The 20715-nt window shown below is 33.3% G+C and overlaps 1 protein-coding gene across 3 annotated transcripts in view; it reads left to right on the top strand.

Annotated features, from left to right (window-relative positions):
- The window catches only part of LOC100922452 (KAT8 regulatory NSL complex subunit 1), a 132703-nt gene that overhangs the window by 106358 nt on the left and 5630 nt on the right, over window positions 1-20715 (top strand). For all 3 annotated transcript variants that reach the window (XM_031960931.1, XM_031960924.1, XM_031960916.1), the window contains 5 exons: window positions 773-938; window positions 10257-10400; window positions 16965-17137; window positions 19378-19499; window positions 20483-20537. In XM_031960931.1, coding sequence (XP_031816791.1) covers window positions 773-938; window positions 10257-10400; window positions 16965-17137; window positions 19378-19499; window positions 20483-20537 — 660 coding nt within the window. The remainder of the gene's footprint in view (window positions 1-772; window positions 939-10256; window positions 10401-16964; window positions 17138-19377; window positions 19500-20482; window positions 20538-20715) is intronic.

Genomic DNA, 20715 nt, shown 5'->3' with positions numbered 1-20715 from the left:
TAGGGGAGGGAGTGGAGGGAGAGAGGGGAAAAATCGAAACAGAAGTGAGTGCAAGGGATAATGTTGTAAAAAAAATTACCCTGGCATGGGTTCTGTCAATAAAAATTATTATAATAAAAAATTTTTTAAAAAAAAGATTATATGATGATCAATTCTGATGGACATTGCTCTCTTCAACAATGAAATGATTCAAACCAATTCCAATTGTTCAGTGATAAAGAGAGCCATCTACACCCAGACAGAGGACTGTGGGAACTGAGTGTGGATCACCACATAATATTTTCACTCTTTTTGTTGTTTACTTGCTTTTTGTTTTCTTTCTCATTTTTTTACTTTTTGATTTGATTTTTTTCTGCAACATGATAATTGTGGAAATATGTATAGAAATTGAATTACATGTTTAAACTATATTGGATCATTTGCCAAATAGAGAAAGGGGTGGAGGAGATGGAAGGAAGAAAAAAATTTGGAGCACAAAGTTTTGTCTTTTTCCAGCTTTATTTAGGTTTCATCTCCTTATAATATAAAAATTGATATGCACCTTTTGATAGCTTCCTTCAATTTAAGTAGAAACATAGTATCTTGTCTCTTCTTCATTTCAACATGCAAGTAGTTTGTTGTTAACAGAATATTATGGGAGAATGTATAAATAACTTCCTTACCTTTAAACCCCTCCAAAAACCACACTATAATATTCTCTTCAGAATTTCTAAATGAGAATGCTAAAGCATGGTTAACTTTATTCTTGGCTTATTGTTTCTTTTCTTTTCAGCCACAGAAACCCCTTACCATGAAGTGTAGCTGTGAATGGCCTCATACTTGTATTCTGTGTGAATGTAAGACATCTATCAAGCCTATAGATGTTGATACTATGACATTAAAGGAACGAATTGCAGTGTTGGATTCTGGCTTCCATCCTATTCTCTCACTGTCTCATGGTGAGTAGATTTCTTCTAACTTAGAAGTAGGAAGAGGGCATTTTCTCCTCTTTTTTTCCTCATGTTCCTTCTTTGTTTAGAGGTATGAGGGATTTCTACCTAGAATTTGACTGTGAAGAGGGGTGATGTCCAAGTCAGTTAAAGACAAATGAACAAAATAAAAGAACATTAAAAGAAGGAGAAGAGAAAAAAAAATGCAACAGAAAAAAAAAAAGCAAAGAAATGAAAAACCCAAAAAAAAAAGTGTACAACGAAAATGAGAAAAAATTTTAAGTGAGGTGAAAACTTCAGAGAGAGAAACAGACTGGTACGACTGCTACCCTCCTAACAGAAAAAATGAATATAGTATAAGAGCCTCTTGTGATATTTAGAGAAAGAATAAAATATAATAAGATCTGATGACAAAGAATTAGCAGCTCTTTTAGTGATTTCTAAAGATGAGCATTAAAAATTATTAATGTAAAAAAGAGATGCAAAATTCTAAAGGATCATTTTAAATGGACAGAACAAAAAACTCTAGTTGGAATGACAAGCAACAGAGACTGGAAAATGGCAGAGGCAGAAAAGGATTTCAAATCTTTATAAATAAAAGTAAATGACTTCAGTGAGACAGAAAATTATTTGTTTTCTAGGAAAATACAACTAAAAAGTTCACCATTTTCCAGAAGATATGCAAGAAAATTGCACTGAAATATTCAAAACCAAAGTCAGAGCAGAAATTACTAGATTCTATCACAAGACAATGGCCTTGAGCCGACTTTCATTTGTCTTGTTCCACTTCATTAACATCAAGCATAAAGCAAGCAATCAGGAGAAAGCAAATTGCAGCTACCAGATAAGGTTGTGCAAGGAAAAATAACAAAAGAAGACTGGAAATCAGAAAATCAAATAATTTGATTAATGAAGATTATTTGTTTAGCAAATCTGAATATTTATAATTAAAAGAAAATATGATTCTTAATTTACATCAGAATCTTAATTCTTTTCTGATGAGAAATCCAAAATTGACCAGAGCTTTTGAAAAATCCAGATTGACCAGGCATATTAAAGCAACCTAAAATTGAATTTGAATAGGAAGTAAAGGATGTTTAATATACTAGAAGGAGGTTTTAAAAATCATTTATGGATTTTTAATTCACATCTAGTTTTTATGTCCAATGGGCTATAAAACTGTGCATACCCTTTGATCTAACAACATTACTATGACAAGGTCTATATCCCAGAGGGCACCAAAAAAGGAAAAAGCATCTAATTTGTACAGAGATATTTATAGAAGCTCTTTTTGTGGAAGCTAAGAACAGGAAATTGAGAGGATACCCATCAGTTGTGGAATGGCTGAACAAGTTGTAGTTCATGAATATAATGGAATACTATTGTGCTATTAGAAATGATGAGCGGAATGATTTTAGAAATACCTGGAAAGACTTACATGAACTGATGCTGAGTGAAATAAGCAGAACCAGGAGAACAATGTACACAGTAATAATGATTTATAATGAAAAATGCTTTTACATTCAGAGAAAGAACTTATTGAGTCTAAATACAGATCAAAGCATAGTGTTTTTCAGTTTTTTCCTTCCCTTTCTATTTTTCTATTTTTTAGTTCACATCTTCCATTAAAATTATATGGAAGTATGTTTTACATGATAGTACGCGTAAGAATATATATACACACACATACATACATATATATATAAATCTATATAAGAATGCCTACCATCTTAGGGACAGAGGGAGAAAGATAATTTGGAATTCAAAACTGTTTTTTAATGTTTAAAATGTTTTTACATGTTATTTTTCAGGGGGCAGGGCAAATAAAATATGGGAGGGAGGATATATATATTTGAGTTTTATAACTTTTTTAAAAGTTAGGAATTAAAGGGGTAAATCATCTATACAGGTCATATAACTATATATATTGTATATTTTTTTATGTGATTACCGAATATCGAAGGAAAAAATATACAAGAAAAAAATGAAATGTTTTTTGGAAGTCAAGAGCCACAAATAAAGTTAATCAAACAAAAATTATTTGGAAAATATAATAGGAGATTCTAAGCTATCTAAGAGACATGGGGGTAGTATAAAAACTCTTATTTAAAAAATTACTGATATAAATCAAATTCAGTGTTCTGTATTTGGGAGTAAAAAAGGGGAGAAGGAGTTTTGATTAAAATTGGATTATTGCAAAGTAAACAAGCTTTATCCAGATTTGATATTGACTAGAATAATGGTTTAATAGCAAAACAAGTAAAGTTTAATAGCAATACAAGCTAAGGTATAAAAAAGACAAAAACAAAATCACAAAATGATGTAGAAAGCAGAAACAGCTTTTTACTTAAAAGAAATATATTTGAAGACTAAAAATTCATGTAGATTGAGAGTGAATAGCTAGAATAAATGTCTAATCCAAAAAGAAAGAAAGAAAGGTGAAAATTTGATAATGATTTTAGATAAAACAATAGCAGACAGTTTCCATTCAAAGAACCTGGCAAGGAAACTACATTATGAGTTAAAAGAATCATAGCTAATAAAACATGATGCAGTGACATTTATTACTTTGGCAGAAATTTTGTAAAATTATCTTTAGTCACAGAAGAGATGATTGTTTACTTAGAAAATGAAACAGAAAAGAATATAATTGATAGACAGTAAAGTAGCAATACATAAAATGCATTTATAAAATGTATCATTTCTATATATAACAAATATGACCAAAGGAAATTGCAGCTAAATTGAAAGATAGGTTATAGATATTTCTTTAGAGTCAAAGAATTGGCAGACTATGTATTATTTCCTGATTATTTTGTTCTCATGTATGTAGGATAGAGAAGTCATGGTTCTTGGATCGCAGTAAACCTACCACCTATTTTTGTAGCAACATTAGCAGACTGTACTAATTAGAAATATCTGCTAACAGATCATCATGAAGTAATTGTAGTAATTACCGCCATAAGTTGCTGAAGATAAAGTGATGGAAAAATTCTACAAAGAACCCAAAAGTATCCTCCAAATTAAATCAGTATTTCCTAGGATACTTGGTGACTTCAGTGCAAAGTAGAGAAAGATGAAGATGAGAATGCATAATTTCATGGAATGAAAGATGCCAAATTCTACCAAAAAACCTCAAACGGTTTTACATGTTGAAAACTTAATCAAATAGCACTGTAAAGAACACAATTTAATTACATTTTAACAAACAGGAAAGACTTATTAATTAATGTGGGAATTAATCTTGAGTATTAAATTATCTGTGAAATTAGAACAAGAATTATTTTTTTTTCACTTAAGAAAGAATAATAATGAGAAACAGATGGTATACAATCAAAATAATTTAATTCTATAATAAACAGGTATTTGGAAATCAAAGATGGAAAGTTGAGAACAGAAGTTCTGTTGACATTGATCATATTTCTATCCTGAAATTTAACCAGCATAAATTAATTGCTAATAACAAGGAGATTAAAAAATCTTCAGGAAGTACCTAAACAGTTGTCTTATTTGCTAGAGTGAAATGTCTGCCAAAACAGTGCCAGATTAAAATATAAATAAATTTGTAAGGTCTCACAAAGAAGGATTATGGATAATTATGAAAAATATTGCCTCAGAAAACAGAAATAATCAGTTGAAGTTAAAATTTATTTAAAGAAAACTTGGATATGTATCCAACTAAATAAAAATTATCTCAAAGGCACTCAGGGATAAAAGCAGAAGTAGGAATACAAAGAAAAGAAAAATGAAAAATGATTGTAAAAGCCATTATGACATTTTTTTCTATCTAAAAGTTAAGAGGAACGACCCCAATATGAAATCCTGAATGTACTTATAGAGGTAGCAATAGCACTGAGAATTAGAACAAAAATGGGGAAAACGACCAGATTGGATTTATTATAAAAGAGACATATTTGTGAGGACACAGGGAGATCATTACTGTAAAAGAAGGGAATGAATGAATAGATATGTAGTATGCTCTTTTATATCAGTCACTGCACTGAATGCTAGGGATACAAATAGGAAGGAGAAGAAGTTCAAGCTCATTTGCAGAGACAACATAGAAAAATAGGTTTAGCTGCAGGTTAGATGGAAAGGCTCTGAAGTTCTGCAGGTTCAGTGGAAGGGCAGATGGCAGGGATTCTTAGGCTACATCAGGAGATGTCTAGAAGTGTAAAGAAAGTTGTGATAGTAAGACTTTGGAGAGCTTAAGATAGTGAGAAGACTATTGGATTTATGGTTAGACCTGATAATCCTTCATCTCACTGAAAGTAATAGAATTGGTTATTCCCTTCTCATCCAGGTAGAGTGAACACTCAATCAGATGGGTTCTAAGTGGCCCTGAGTTTTAAAATGGCAGAAGGGAAGACAAGGGGTCAGCAGCACCCCATAAGCCTATATGTAGGCTATTCACCCTGGGATGATGGGAATAGGCAAAAAGAAGATAAGCGTAATATAATACTCTTTTTTTTTTTAATAGCCTTTTATTTACAGATTATATGCATGGGTAACTTTACAGCATTAACAATTGCCAAACCTCTTGTTCCAATTTTTCACCTCTTACCTCCCACCCCCTCCCCCAGATGGCAGGATGACCAGTAGATGTTAAATATAATATAATACTCTTAATAGTTGCATTTCTTCCCAGTGCCCAACCAACTCAGATGGTATCTGGGAAGTTACCAAAAGTGAGAAAAATAATTAAACTTTTTACTAATACTGACAAAATAGCCAGGAAAACATCAAGAACTACTGGTGTATATACATATTTTGCCTTCCATACAAAATTTTGTTAGTTGTATGTATTTATATAGACACTGTGTGTGTCTGTACAAAATTTGAAAACATCTGTGATAAAGATAATTAGAATAAGAGCCTTTTATGGTTTATAATGAACACTGGACTATGTCTTTACCATTTCACATTTAACTGAAAGACATGTAACCTCCTATTGTGTTTATTGTTTGTTGCTTAGAAAAAAGCATTTAGTTAAAGAGAATAACTTCTTACCACCTTTTTTTACACCAAGGTGTCTTCTGTCTGTTCATCAGTCATTCAAGATATTTAGGACTTTATGATAGAAATAATCTTTTTCAGTGATCTCATAATCAATATCTGGCAAGACATCAAGCAACGACATGTACATTCACCAAAGATGTTTATTATTGATGAGGTACAATATGGAAAAAAGATTGAAGAATGATTACCTAAGGATGGTGAAGGCCTTTAGGTACTCATCTTGCTCGTAGTTGACATGCTGATTCTGTCAAGCCTCAGAACATTGTTGTGCTTCTCAAAAAAGATCTGTCATCAATCAAAGAAAATTGGCATATCCACATACACAGGAAAGAACAAGTAGATGAATGATGTCTTTTATCCAGATTTCACCTTGCATTTAGATGGATACCTAATAAGGTTTATTCCTCATTAGGTATATATCTATTGTATAGCCATTTCATACTTCAGGAAAGCAGTTAAAGAGCTATGCCCAAAAAGTTATTAAACCGAGTGCACTATTTCATCCAGTGGTCTCTCTACTAAGTCTGTACTCCCAAAGAGATTAAAGAAGAAAAAGATATTGTATTTAAATGTGATGAAATTCTGTAGCACTCTAAGAAATGATGAAAGAGACAGTTGGTGGTCTTATATAAATTTTTACAGAATGAAATGAGCAAATCCAGGAGAAAAATTTATAAAAAAATTTAAACATTGTAAAAATCCACAACTTTGAAAGCTTCAGGGAACATCAACATCATCTACCAACCAGTATTCCAAAACTCAGGATCAAACATAGGTTCACAGTGCCTATTGGGACATATCTTTGGAATGATCAATGAAGAAATTTGTTTTTCTAGACTATTGTTTGTAGTTGTCATTTTTAAGTCATGTCTGACTCTTTGTGACTTCAATATTGTTATTGTTATTAATCGAGATTTTCTTAACAAAGATACTGGAGTCATTTGCCATTTCTTTCTCCAGCTCATTTTACAGATGAGAAAACTGAGACCAACACAATTTGCTCTATGTCACACAGCTTAATAAGTGTTTGAGGCCAGATTTGAACTCATGAAGATGTCTTCCTGGCTCCAGACCTAGTATTTTATCCACTGCGCATTTGTTTGACCATACATATTTGTTTATAGGCATTTTGCTTTTTTTTTTTTTCAATTATTGGGGGCAGAAGAGGAAGATGGAGAATTAGTTTCCATTTAAATGAAACCAGTAAGATTTTATTAATATATATTTCTGTAATATGATATAAATAGAAAAGTTGGATGGTTTCTGAGCTGAATAGAAAGAAGAAAATGTACTGAATTGCCTTTGCAAATATCAGAGTTCTTATTGACTCCTAAATTCCCATAAAAATAAATTATTTTTTATCAGTCTTGATATTCTACATAGTGTTGATGTTTGCAATGGGAACATAAAATACAGTTGTCTCTAAAAATTTATACAGGAGTATAGCTCAGAAAGCCATACAGAGGAACACAATGGATTGTAAACAGTCTGCAATATCTAACTAATGAGCAGTTAATTGTATGACAGGAAGAAAAGATGAACTGGTTACATGGTGACCTAGTCACATGGCTAAGATCATTGTTTAGAACCTTATTTTAGACATGTATGACAACATTATTTTAAACATAGAAGACACACTGCTATCTAAATATGCAAATTTAATACTGCCAATAAAATTGCCAAAGGATGTTTTATGGAATTAAAGTAACAGTTAACATTGAGAAACAGAAGACAAAAATCCTTAGGGAAAAAATTTAGAAGTAAATAATGAGAGGATTGGCATTGCTATTATAATCTCAAAATATATAAATATGTGATAATTTTCAAAACTATAAGTTTACTTAGAATTTTTTAAAGTTGTATTATTAAAATAAATTATCAGATAAGAGTTGGGAGAAAACTTCAAAATATATTATAAAACTAATCATCATTCAAACTGACACGTGTTCAAAGAAAAATTGAAAAGAATTTGAACTACTGGTGGAAGAGTACCATATTGAACAACTGCTGGCAAAAATTGCAAAATAATTTAGCAAGATTTTTATTACAGACCTACAATTTATAGACCACAATAAATTCCAGTTGGTTATGTAACCTAAACATAAAAGATTAAACAAAAGAATAAAGAAAAAATTCTTTTTCTTTCTCTCTCTTCCTCTTTTACCACCACCATCTTCACATATGTACTTTATTTTACTTATCATTCCCTATTCCCTTTACATATCCCCCTTTGAGACAGTAAGAAAAACAAAAGCCCTATTAAGGGCATATATAGTAAAACAAAATAAGTTCTTACATTTCACATTTTCAAAAAAAAAAAAGCATATATATATATATATATATATATATGCCTCCATCTTCCTCAGTTCTTCCCCTTCATTTTTACTGCTTTGGAGTTCTGGTTAGTCTTGTGTTGATCAGAATTATTAGGTCTTGACAATATTGTTGTTTCTGTCTAAATTGTTCTTCTGGTCCTGCTCATTTATTCTCTAATAATCCAACCAAGTCTTCCTAGATTTCTCTCCAGCTGCTCCCTTCATCATTTCTTATAGTACAGAATTCTGCCATCACATTCATATATCCCATAACTTGTTTGGTCATGCTCCAACTGTGATGGACACTAGGGACAGAACTCTGTATCAATACAAGGAATAGAGGCAATTAAAAGGTAAAGTAGAAAATTTTAATGATATTAAATTTTAAAACTTTTGCAGCAACAACATTTGGCTAGCATTGGAAGAGAAATTCCTAAATAGGGCTGATTTTTGCTGTCCATTGGTTGTCCTTTGTTCTAACTACGTGACCAGCCCATTATCTTTGTTTTATTTGTGCAAATTCTTTTTGTTTTTATATAATAAAGGTGTTTTTTTTTGTGTGTGTGTGATCAGTGAGTAAAGATAAATTTTTTTGTAAAAATAGAATAAAAGATGAACTGGGAAAAATCTTTGCACAAAATACAGTTACATTCCCCCCCCCCCCCAAAAAAAAAAAAGATTTTTTACATTTGTTTTTTTTTTATTTTTGAGTTCTAGGTTCTCCCCCTTATCCCCACCCACAATTAAGTAACCACATGTGAAGTTATGCAAAACATTTCTATAAAAGTCAAATTGTGAAAGAAAACATAGATCTCTCACCCTGTTGAAAATAAACCTCAAGAAAAATCAAGTTTTAAAAAAAGAGAGAGAATGCTTAAATAATCAGTTCCTTCTCTTGGTATGGATAAGATTTTTCATCAAGTCCTTCAGAGTAGTCATGGATGATTGTACTACTGAGAATAACAAAGTCATTTATTTACAGCTGGTCATACCAGAACATTGCTATTACTTTGTTTATAGTAATTTTACTTTTTCATGGAGGACTTTCCAGGTTTGTTTGTTTTTTTCCTGAGAGCATCCTGCTTATTTCCCATAGAACAATAATATTCCATCACAAACACATACCACAGTTTATTTAATAACATCCCCTCAATTTCTAGTTTTTTTTGTCCTGAGCAGGAGCTGATGTGAATATTATTTTGTACATATTGGTAATTTTCCTTTTTAAAAAAAATCTCTTTTGGTATTCATGTTTAGTAGTGGTGGTGTTAGGTGAAAGGATTTGCATGAATTTATAGCCCTTTGGGCATACATCATATCTTTTGATTATTTCTCAATTGCACAAAATATTTATAATAAAAAATTCCACACCCCAAATAGACTTGGGTCTATGAAGAATTAAAGGAAATGTGTGAAGGAATATTAATAAATAGTACTCAAAATAAGAAATTTAAATTTTTTGCAGCCATCTTTATTAGAATATACTAGTAATTAGAAAAAAAATTAAAACAATTGTATCACACTTTACACCCAGCGAAGTAGTACCCCAAAAAAAGATTTTTTAAAAAGTTAATGTGATATTGGCCGATCTTTGGGAAAATGGACACAATAATTAGTTTCTGTTGAATTTGTGAGTTGTTTCAAGTATTTTGGAAAACAATTTGGTATTATTCTCTCCAGACAAGACTTTTGTATAAAACTTCTCCTGCTTAGCTATTTGAATTCTAGGTATCTAGTCTCCCATGAAAAAATTCATTATAGTAGTTTTGCTTTCAGAAAAATAATATATTGAAGAGAGCTTTGCAGTGGCCTTTTACTAGACATGAATGAATTTTTAAAATATTTGTCTATAAATTTAATTGCAAAAAAAAAACTTGCAGATTGATTAATTCCTAACACATACTAATTTCATTACTGAATATTATCCTTAACTTGTGGGAAAGGGCTCTTTTCATGTACATAAAAATGATCTAATTTTCCCTCTTATATTTAGGTAGCCCTCTTCACTTGCACTTTGAAGCCCTTCTGAAAGAGGACCGACTAACCTATGAGGCTCTGAAAATGTCCCCGCTTATAAAAGGTTCACAAGTTCTGACAGCTACATACCCAGCGCTTACACCATCTCTCAACCCAATCAGTAAGTTCTATCTCATACATGGTACCTTTAGACTGACAAGGTAAAAAGAGCAACTTTGTCCTCATTGTTTTTTCCTCACTAAGCAAAACTACTTTAACACTAATGGTTGCTTTTCAGTCTTCTTTAATCAAGGAGTAAACTTATCTAAATGTCATGATAGCATTTCAAGCAAAAACAGTTGTCCCTTGACTATAAAATATCACAGCTTTCTTCCTTTGGTTTCATCCTTGTTATATTATGGAATGTCTTCTGGGGTTTCTTATGGAGTTAGAGGTCCATATCTCCTTCACCTGATGACTTTTTCCACAGACCCTAAAAATAACTTGAAAATCCTTTCAGCATTCTGTCATTGGAAGAGTAATATTTATTAGATAATGACTCCTGATTTCTCTCCTTATCCTCCAGTTCTTTTTCTTCCTACTTTTTTCAGTCTCTTCCTATTTATAGTCTCTTTTCTTACTGGATACAAACATGCTCAGTTCTCCTATGTCCTTGAAAAACCTCACTTTAAATCTGCCTTATCTTCAAGCTATCCTCCTATTCTCTTTTCACTTATAAACAGATGCATCTCTTCTTGCTATCCTACTTCTATATCTTCCACTCCATTTTCAGTTCTTTGCACTTAAGTTTCTAACTTTACTATTATACTGCAAACTGTTATCTCAAAAAGTTAACTGTTTCTACTTAAAAATCTGATGGCTTTTTCTCAGTCTTCATCCTATTTCCTCCCTTTTACAGCTTTTTTACTTTTACCTCCCAGATACTTTCTTTCTTAGATTCTATAATAGTGTCATATTCTGTTTTTTTCCCTGACTACTTAATTTAGGTGTGCTCTAAGATTCTGTCTTTGGCCTTACTTTTCTTTCCCTATACTGTTTCCCTTGGGTATCTTATTTATTCCCATGCATTCAGTTATTCTTACACAGATGACTGCCAAGTCTGTGAGTCTAGCTTTGAACACCAAGGAGAGGAAATTTAAATATATCCAGATTGAGGCAGTGTGATTGTGATAAAGCGCTAATCATGGCTTCAAAGCTTTTCCTTTTTGTGTGTGTAGGAAAAGTACCATCTGCTGTGTTTAGAAATGGTCCCTTCATTCTAAAGGTTCCAGGATGCCGATTAATGGCAAGCAAAGTGTTATTTGAAACCTCTGCTTCCAGATCTACACTTTGGGATTTTTAAGTACAATTTTCATTTGAGGAGAATGTAAGTGTGAGCCTAGAATTTTTCTAACTTACTTTGCAGCTAGTTTCTCTGGCAAAGTCTAATTTTTTTTTTTTTTTATTAAAGCCTTTTATTTACAAAACATATATATGAGTAATTTTTCATCATTGACCCTTGTAAAACTTTCTGTTCCAAATTTTCCCCTCCTCCCCCCTCACTCCCTCCCCTAGATGGCTGGTAGTCCAATACATATTAAATATGTTAAAAATACATGTTAAATCCAATATATGTATACGTATTTATACAATTTATCTTGCTGCACAAGAAAAATTGGATCAAGAAGGGAAAAAAAATCTGAGAAAGAAAACAAAATGCAAGTGAACAACAACAGAAAGAGTGAGAATGCTATGTTGTGAACCACACTCAGTTCCCATGGTTCTCTCTCTAGGTGTCGATGGCTCTCTTCATCACTGAACAACGAAATTGGTTTGAATCATCTCATTATTGAAGAGAGCCATGTCCATCAGAATTGATCGTCTTATAGTCTTATTGCCATATAATAATCTCCTGGTTCTGCTCATTTCACTTAGCATTAGTTCATGTAAGTCTCTCCAGGCCCCTCTGAAATCATCCTACTGGTCATTTCTTACAGAACAATAATATTCCATAACATTCATATACCATAACTTATTCAGCCATTCTCCAATTGATGGACATCCATTCAGTTTCCAGTTTCTTGCCACTAAGATCTCATTTTTTAAATATATAAGAAACTGTGTCAAATTTAAAGAATAAGAACCATTCCTAAATTGATACATGTCAAAGGATTTGAATAGGCAAGTTTCCGGGGAAAAAAATCCAAGCTATAAATAGCAAAATGAAAGAATGCTCTAGATCATTAAGGATTAAAGAAATTCAAATTAAAATAATTCTGAAGTACAATCTCACACTTATCATATTGTGTTATATAAAAAATAAAAATGACATGTGTTGGCAGGGATGTGGGAAAAACAGGTACACTGATGCACTGTTGTTGGAGGTGTGAACGAATCCACCTATTCTAGAAAATGATTTGGAATCATGCCCCAAAGGCTCTTGAACTTTGTGTGCTCTTTGACTCAGCAGTACCCTGTACTAGATCTTTATGCTGAAGAAATCAAAGAAGAAAAGGACCCATCTATGTAAAAATATTTGTAGCTGTTCTTTTTGTAAATACCAAAGAATTCAAAATTTAAAGGGATGGCTTTCCGTGTGGGGTGTGGGTGGGAGTGTGGCTGAACAAGTTATGGCATATCTATGGCATATCAACATGATGGGATAATATTATGCTGTAAGAAATGATGAAGGAAATGGCTTCAGAAAAAAATTTAAGAATATTTATACAGACTGGTGTAAAGTGAAGTGAGCAAAACCAGAGAAAACAGTTTATATGTAGTTACAGTGTAAAGATAATCGCCTTTGAAAGACTTCATAATTCTGATCAAAACAATGACCAGCCACAGTTCCAAGGGATTAACATGCTTTCTACCCTCCAGCTAGTGAACTGATAGATTCAGGGTACAGATTGAAGCATATTTTCTTCACTTTCCTTTTTCTATTTTTGGATTAGCTGATGCCATTTACTTTATGTGATCATACATATTTGTAATGAGGGTGTTTTTCTTCTCAGTGAATGGGAAAAGAGATTCAGGATTGAAAATAAAGTAAAATTGAATTAGTGGGGAAATTTTTTTTTTCCTAATTGAGTAAATTAAGAAACCTATCAAGGAGAATTGAGAGGGTCTTAGCTATGATACCAGGAAGTAAGAGACAATTTGGGCTAGGATTGATCTATAGAGTTATTATTGTAAAATGAAGGAAGGACCTTTTGTGGGGGTTTCAAAGATGAAAGTGAGAAAAAATTTAACTTATGATTCTAGCCAACTGATATGGGCAAAAACTTTGTAGGAATTTCAGGAAGAGAAATGACCCCTGAAGAGACTTTGTTTTCATCTCCCTTTTCATTTTCAATCTTTACTTAATGACTTTCCTCCTCCCTACAAATGTTCCCAAGTTTTTTCATACTCAGAAAACCTTTACCTGATTTTGTGAGCATTTCAAATTCTTATCTTATGTCTCTCCTCCCTTTCTAGAAAAAAGTTGTTTCTACTCCTTGACTTCAGTTCCTTACCTTCTTCTTACTTCTCATCCCAATAGTCTTGCTTCTGAATCTGCTACTCAGCCAAAATTGCTGTTTTCATTGCTACTGATGATTATTTAGAACCATAGGATTGGGGGGGGGGGGCGGTAAAGGCATTCTGCAGACTCTTTTCATTACAGTTTTGAATTCTGTATTAAAGTTCTATGCAATTTACTTCTATTATTTCTTGCCTTGCTTTGTTCAAGTTTTTTGACTTACAGTTTTTTTCAGAGAGGTATGATACTTAACTTGTCACTGCACATTTTGTCTCTGTGATCATTGTGTTTTGCTTGTCAGGGAAAGAAAGAGGGAAGGGAATAAGCATTTATATAATACCTGCTATGTGCCAAGCATTCTGCTAAGTTTTTTACAACTACTATTTCATTTAGGCTTCACAACAGAATTGGAAAGTAGGTGCTGTTGTTATATATTATATTTGTATTATATTAATATTAATACATAATATCATTATATATTACATATATTATATTTGTCCTTTTATAGTTGAGGAAACTGAGACGAACAAGCAGGCCAGGGTCACAGTGCTAGTAAGTGTCTGAAGCTGGATTTGAACTCAAATCTTTCTTATTACAGGATCAGCAATCTATTCACTGTGCCACATATATAGAAATCATGCATTCTTTTAAAAAAAATTTAAAATTCATTTTTATTTTTAATTCCAAACTTTGTCTTCATGCTTCCCCTTCCCTCCACTGAGAAAGCAAGAAGCACAATACCCATTAAAGATATGTATAGTCAAACAAAAAAAAAAGAATCTCCATTAGCCACTTTCCCAAAAAATATATATATATTTACTTCTTTAAGGTGGTCCTTCATTGCAATATATTTGTATTCCAATCTGCTAATTTATTTTTTTCTTTGAAGAATCTCACCATTATGAATTAAAATTTTTCTGTTCTGCTAATTATTGCTAATATTCATGCCACAAGTTCTGCTACTCATTCTTATTTAATTCTTCTTTCATGACAAACCATTCTGTAGTTCCTGTAGTTCCATATTCTCTTAGGAATCTACAGCATTCTGGAGTTTATTAGACATTGGTTTAGTTTCCTTTGTCTTATAACTTTTATTTAGTGAAATTTACAATTTTTTATATATATCAATACTTGTCTTTGAATTTTAGTATTTCCCCTATTAATTTGGCCTGCTTTTTAACTCATGTGATTGACTTTTTTTAATTGAATTTTCTTTCTTCTGAGATGTGTGGTGAGTTTAGTTTTTTTCCCCTATGTTTCTCTGTTGCTCACTTTCTAACTCTTCCCCTCTTAATGTTGTTAGAAGAAATATCTTGTCTTGTCTTACTGGTTAAATGATTGGAGTTTTTAAGTCTTTCAGAATTGCTCTTTTATTACAATATTGGTGTTGTAATGCAAAATTTTTTTCCCTGTTCTGTTCATTCTGCAACATTTCATAGAAATTTTCCCAGGTTTTGCTGAGTCATTTATTTTCATTATAATCATAAGTGATCATTTTTTTAGTCAACCCCTTAAGTTTCCCGATTTGTGTATGTGTGTAATTTTTTTTTTTTTTAAACTGGGAAAGGAGGCGATTCTTTACCTAATTTTTATCTAGTCTTAACCACTAAGTGGGCTTTGCCTCAAACAAACTGAAACCTTGGGAAGGACGTTAGACGTAACAAAATCTTCCACCACATCTGGGACCATCTGTAGTCATCCTAATCAGTATCTTGCCTCTGGACTCAAGTGATTCCGGAGAAGAAGGCATAGCCCTCCCTGAATCAAATCCAAATTCACTTGCAAGTCATGAAGTCTTCTTCATCAAAGAACAAATGGCCTGTGCATAGTAGTTAGCTGCTGCACATACAGCTCCTTGTTTCTTCCTTTCTCTCCCTCCCTGTCATTCCTCTTCCTCTATCTAGATTGGGGATCACACCAATATCACAGGGACTGTGCTCAAATGAATTATCATTTCTGATCGCTGAAACCAGCCACTTATATCCGATTCACTTGAAGGTCATGAGGTGCTCTTTTTGGGTTCCTGGTCCTCCTTGGAAATGAAGGAAAAGTAATAGCTCTCACACAATGAACAGCTATAAATAGCTTTGCCTTTTATATCTTTCTTCTTTGATCTCTTTGGGATTTCTGTATAGTTTCCCAACAGGTTTTGTTAAATAGTGAATCCTTATCCACATAGTGCCTGAGGTCTTTGGATCTATCAAATATTAAGCTACTAAATTCATTTCTTTCTGTATGTTATATATTTAACTTGATGAGCCTCTTTTTTTTTTAAAACTAATATCAAATTGTTTTGATAACTGTTTTGTAATATTGTTTGAGATGGATCTCCTGTGCCCCCTAATATTCTTTTAATTGCTAGATAGAATTGTCTTTCTTTCCTCATTCTGGTTGATCTTTGCTGCTTTTCAAAATGTTGAATCCCTGTTCTTCCCTTGATCTTTGTGACACTGTTCTCTCCTTGTTCTACTCTTTTACTGTTCCTTCTCAAAATCTCTTTTGCTTGATCATCATTCATCTTTGATATGCTAGAGTTCTGCCTTCTTACGTCCCCCACCCCTCTTCTACACCATCTATTCACATGTTTAACTCGTAATCGTATATAAATCATTCCTGGATCTATATCCCCAACCCATTCTCTCTCTCAAACTACAGTTTTGTATTAAAATCTACATATTGGAAATTTCCAATATGAATATTAAGTTCATCCAATCTCTGTGTGAAGACATCCAGTGAAGGGGAAATCTACAGCCTCCTGAGGCAGCCTATTGATCCTGTCATTCAGACTAAATTTTGTGTCTTTACAGCTCCTATACATTCTTGATTTTGCCCTCTAATTGCAAACAGCAGATTCTAATCCCTCTGCCACATATCAACTCTTCAAATTCTTGAGTGCAGTTATCATGACTCCCCAGTTCTCTTATCCAGGCTAATCGTTTCCGTTTCTTTCATCTGATCCTCATATGAAACTGTCCTGCATTTTTGTTTGTTGAAAAATAAATTGATAACGCAGTGGATAGAGCATTGGCCATGGAGTCATGAGGATCTGAGTTCAAATGCAGCCTCAGATACTTAATACTTCCTAGTTGTGTAACCTTGGACAAGTCACTTAACCTCAATTGCCTCTTTCCCTGCTTCCCCTCCCCCCCAAAAGGGAAAGAATGAACAGAAAAATAAATTGATTAATACTTCTAGAATTCATAGGTTTTCTCTAATTTCATACAGATTCACCTCTTAAAGAAGGAAGGCACCTTAAAGGATCAGTCTCCAGCCCTAGCATGTTTGCCTCCAACCCCCAGGCACTGAAACCCAGTTCTTTGGAACACAGTCTGTCACCTTATATTGTTGCTAGTTCTGCAGTACCATCAGCCAGCCAGCCCTCAACCAGTTCTGCCTTGGTAAGTCATGGTTAAAATTAAAATGACAGTCAACTAGATGCAGTTTGAGATCACAAAAAGGAAAGAGTCACAAAGTTTCTGGGGACATTGATATAGTCACAGCATATCATATAAAAGTCATTGCTGCATTAATATTAATTCATCAGTTGTTAAGTAGTTCTAGGCCCATGTTTTTTGCCATGTGATTTCATCATTGTGGAGAGTTCCTGTGAGATTCAGTATAACTTTCAGCCATAGAGAGTTGGCTAGGACTCTGAGAAAACAGGGATTTGTTCATGGTCACATGGCCAGTATGTATCAGGGACAGTACTTCCCGACTGCAAAGCCATCCTATCAATCTGCTCTGCCATGTTACTTCTTTTCCCTACAAGGAAACAGGAGTTTGAATCTCCATTTTAGTAATTATGTACCTCACATTTAAGAATCTATGACTACTATTCTTTGCATTTCCATTTGATTTCTCACTTGTGATGAAAGCTACAGTGTGGTGGTGAGACTGGAGATGTGTTTTTATTTCCTGCTCTATTCCTCCCCACAAATGGACCTAAACAGCTGTCTAGTCCAAACTTGTACCTAAAAAAGAATATGCCTAACAACATAGGAAATAACAGTTCATTCAACCTCTGTTTGAAGACCTCCAGTGAAGGGAAAAATCCACTGCCTCCTGAGGCAGCCTATTCCACTTATGGATAGCTTTAATTGGTAGGAATTTTTTCCTGTCATTCAAACTAAATTTCCTTCTCTGCAACTCCTATACATTACTCCTGATTTTGCCACCTTGTGCAAACAGCAGAATCTAATCCCTCTGGCACATGGCAGCCCTTTAAATACTTGCGTGCAGTTATCATGGCTCCCCTCAGTTCTCTTGTCTAGGCTAATCATTTCTGTTTCTTTCATTTGATCTTCATATAGCACTGTCCTGCTGGACATTCTCTAGCTTATCAGTGTTCTTGCTGACCTGTGGTAGCCAGAATTGAACACAGTATTCGCCATATCTGTTCATGACAGAGTACACTACCTTATTTCTAGAAGCTGCATTTTTTTTCCTAATCTAGTCCAAGATTATATTAGCTTCTTTTAGCTGTCCACCAAAATCCCCATATATTTTTGAGACAAATTGTTGTCTAACTACACCTCCCCCATCTTATCTGTGCAAAATCCCTTTTTTTTAATCCCATCTATAAAACTTCCCATTTATTCTTATTAAATTTAATCTTAATAGATTCAGCTCTTTATTTAACCTGTTAGGATCATTTCAAATCCTGACTCATGGAGTGTGTTAACTATATCTCCTTCCTTTGTCTGTTATGAATGTAATGGAATATTATTCCAGAGTAATAAGTAAATCTGAGAAATGCAGAAAAAATAGAGACTTTCACGGACTACTACAAAATCAAGAGAACAAAATGACTGCAAACATCCAAAAGGAAAAAAGAAAAGAAAACTGAATTCTAAGAAAGTGTAATGATCAATCTTGGTCCTAGAAAAGAAACCATGAAACCCTTAGCAGCATGTATAGCACTGTTGGAGAAGAATGTTGTATATACTGTCAGATGAAGTTGGTTTTTTTGGCTGAACAGTTTGGTTTTTTATACAAGGAAGCATTTAAATGCTGTGTGGAAGGCAGAAGAGACCAGGCCAAAGGGGTTAGAGAATAGCATGATCCAAAAACAATAATTAAACTTTTAAAAATATATGGAAATATATGAAGATGGCCTAAAAACATAACTGAGCCTTTATAATGTCACTGGATCTACCCAGTAAATACAGGTTTTCAAAATCTATCTTAGTCTGGGCATATTGGTTAAATATCAGATTACAAGACATCTTGTAATTAGTTAACTCCAGTAAGTTTTTGGCCTAATAGTTCATTTAAGCATAGAAAGCGGTATCTATCAGTTATTTTACAGCCAGGTTTTTCAACCAATCTAGATATTAGTAGAAGTGGCTAGATTCTCTTTAATGCTACAGAGATTGATTCATGGACTCCTAGGCCATTAGGTAGTTTCCCTTGAAGTTTAATTCAATAAAGTGCTAAACCAGCCTATGTTTACTCACAGACTTCTTTCCCAGTTCTCCTATGGTTCTCTTAGAATTTGTCTATGATGAATTGAAATACCTGCCAAATGAAATCACGGATGATAGATAAACATGTTAACACAGTTCTCATTTGTTTAATTGGTGCTTTAATACCATGATAATAACTCTTACATTTCTGCTACATGGGACTCATACTGAAGCAAACCTTAAAGAAGAAGCGATCAGAAAACTCCTATGATATCGATAACATTGTGATTCCTATGTCCATGGCAACAGCTGCTCGAGTTGAGAAATTGCAGTATAAAGAGATCCTGACTCCAAGGTATAACAGTTAGTTTGCAGTTTAGAAACTATGTGCTTATTCAGGGGTCTTCAAACTTTTTAAATAGGGGGCCATTTCACTGTCTCTCAGACTATTGGAGGGCCAGACTATAGTAAAAGCAAAAACTTTGTTTTGTGGGCCTTTAAATAAAGAAACTTCATAGCCCTGGATGAGAGGGTTAAACGTCCTCAGCTGCCGCATCTGGCCCGTGGGCGTAGTTTGAGGACCTCTGTGCTTATTAATGGCAAAGAAAGTGCCATTTCGGAAAATAGTATTATCATGATCTTTCATTAGGAATTTAGAAATTGCCACATTAGGTGTGGAATAATGGGATTAAGTCATTGAGAGCCTTTCTTCATCTTGGAAATGACAAACTTACTCTTTTAAGTAAAAGTATTTCTACTTGACCTAGAATATTCAGCAGAGAATATGTTATTGTCTGTTTATAGGCTGTCATTATTTTGGTTTTCTTCATTTTATCACTACTTTCTTAGGCCATTTATTTTCATCACCGTAGGTTTTTTTTCCTATTTGTTCTCTCCCCCTCTCAGTACTTTAACTGTTCCTTTTGCTGCTTGCTTTCTAAGCATTTATTGGCAATCAAGAAATGATTAGATTAAAAAATTTCAGATTATATATTCAAACTATTTTACTTAAAAGGGCTGTTTCTCTTTCATTGAATATGACATTCTTGTTCTTAATTGTAAAGGGAATAAAAATCATTGTATTATCTTGTATTACCATTGAAGCACTGACTGGCAAATATAATTTGATCTCTAATCAACCTCCCAGAGTATGACCTTGTTGGTGATGATTATAATTCATAAGTATTTTTTTAGATAAATGTGTTACCCTACAAGATAATCTAATATTATCTGAATTGAATTTAGTTGGGAACTGGCGAGTTTGTTTTGGGTTGGCTTGGGGAGGCCAGGGCTAGGGGGTCCATGAAAAATCTAAGACCTCTTGTTTCTTTTCTTTAGCTGGCGTTTGGTTGAATCAAAAGAACAAGAGACATTAAATCAGATGGATTCAGAGGTAAGAATAACAAAATATATTTCATTCAGCATTGGTAACATGGAGGATTTTTCTTATTCTTTCTAAGTAGGATGGGTACCAATGGAAATTTCTTAGCACGTTGATATTAACTTGAGTGCTCATGTAAGTGAATCCTAGTTGAAAAATAAGAGAGGCATTACCAGAGTTATGTTTTTGT

The sequence above is a fragment of the Sarcophilus harrisii genome, chromosome 1 (assembly GCF_902635505.1).
Source record: "Sarcophilus harrisii chromosome 1, mSarHar1.11, whole genome shotgun sequence".
Lineage (NCBI taxonomy): Eukaryota > Metazoa > Chordata > Mammalia > Dasyuromorphia > Dasyuridae > Sarcophilus > Sarcophilus harrisii.
This window is presented reverse-complemented; position numbering and strand designations above follow the sequence as displayed.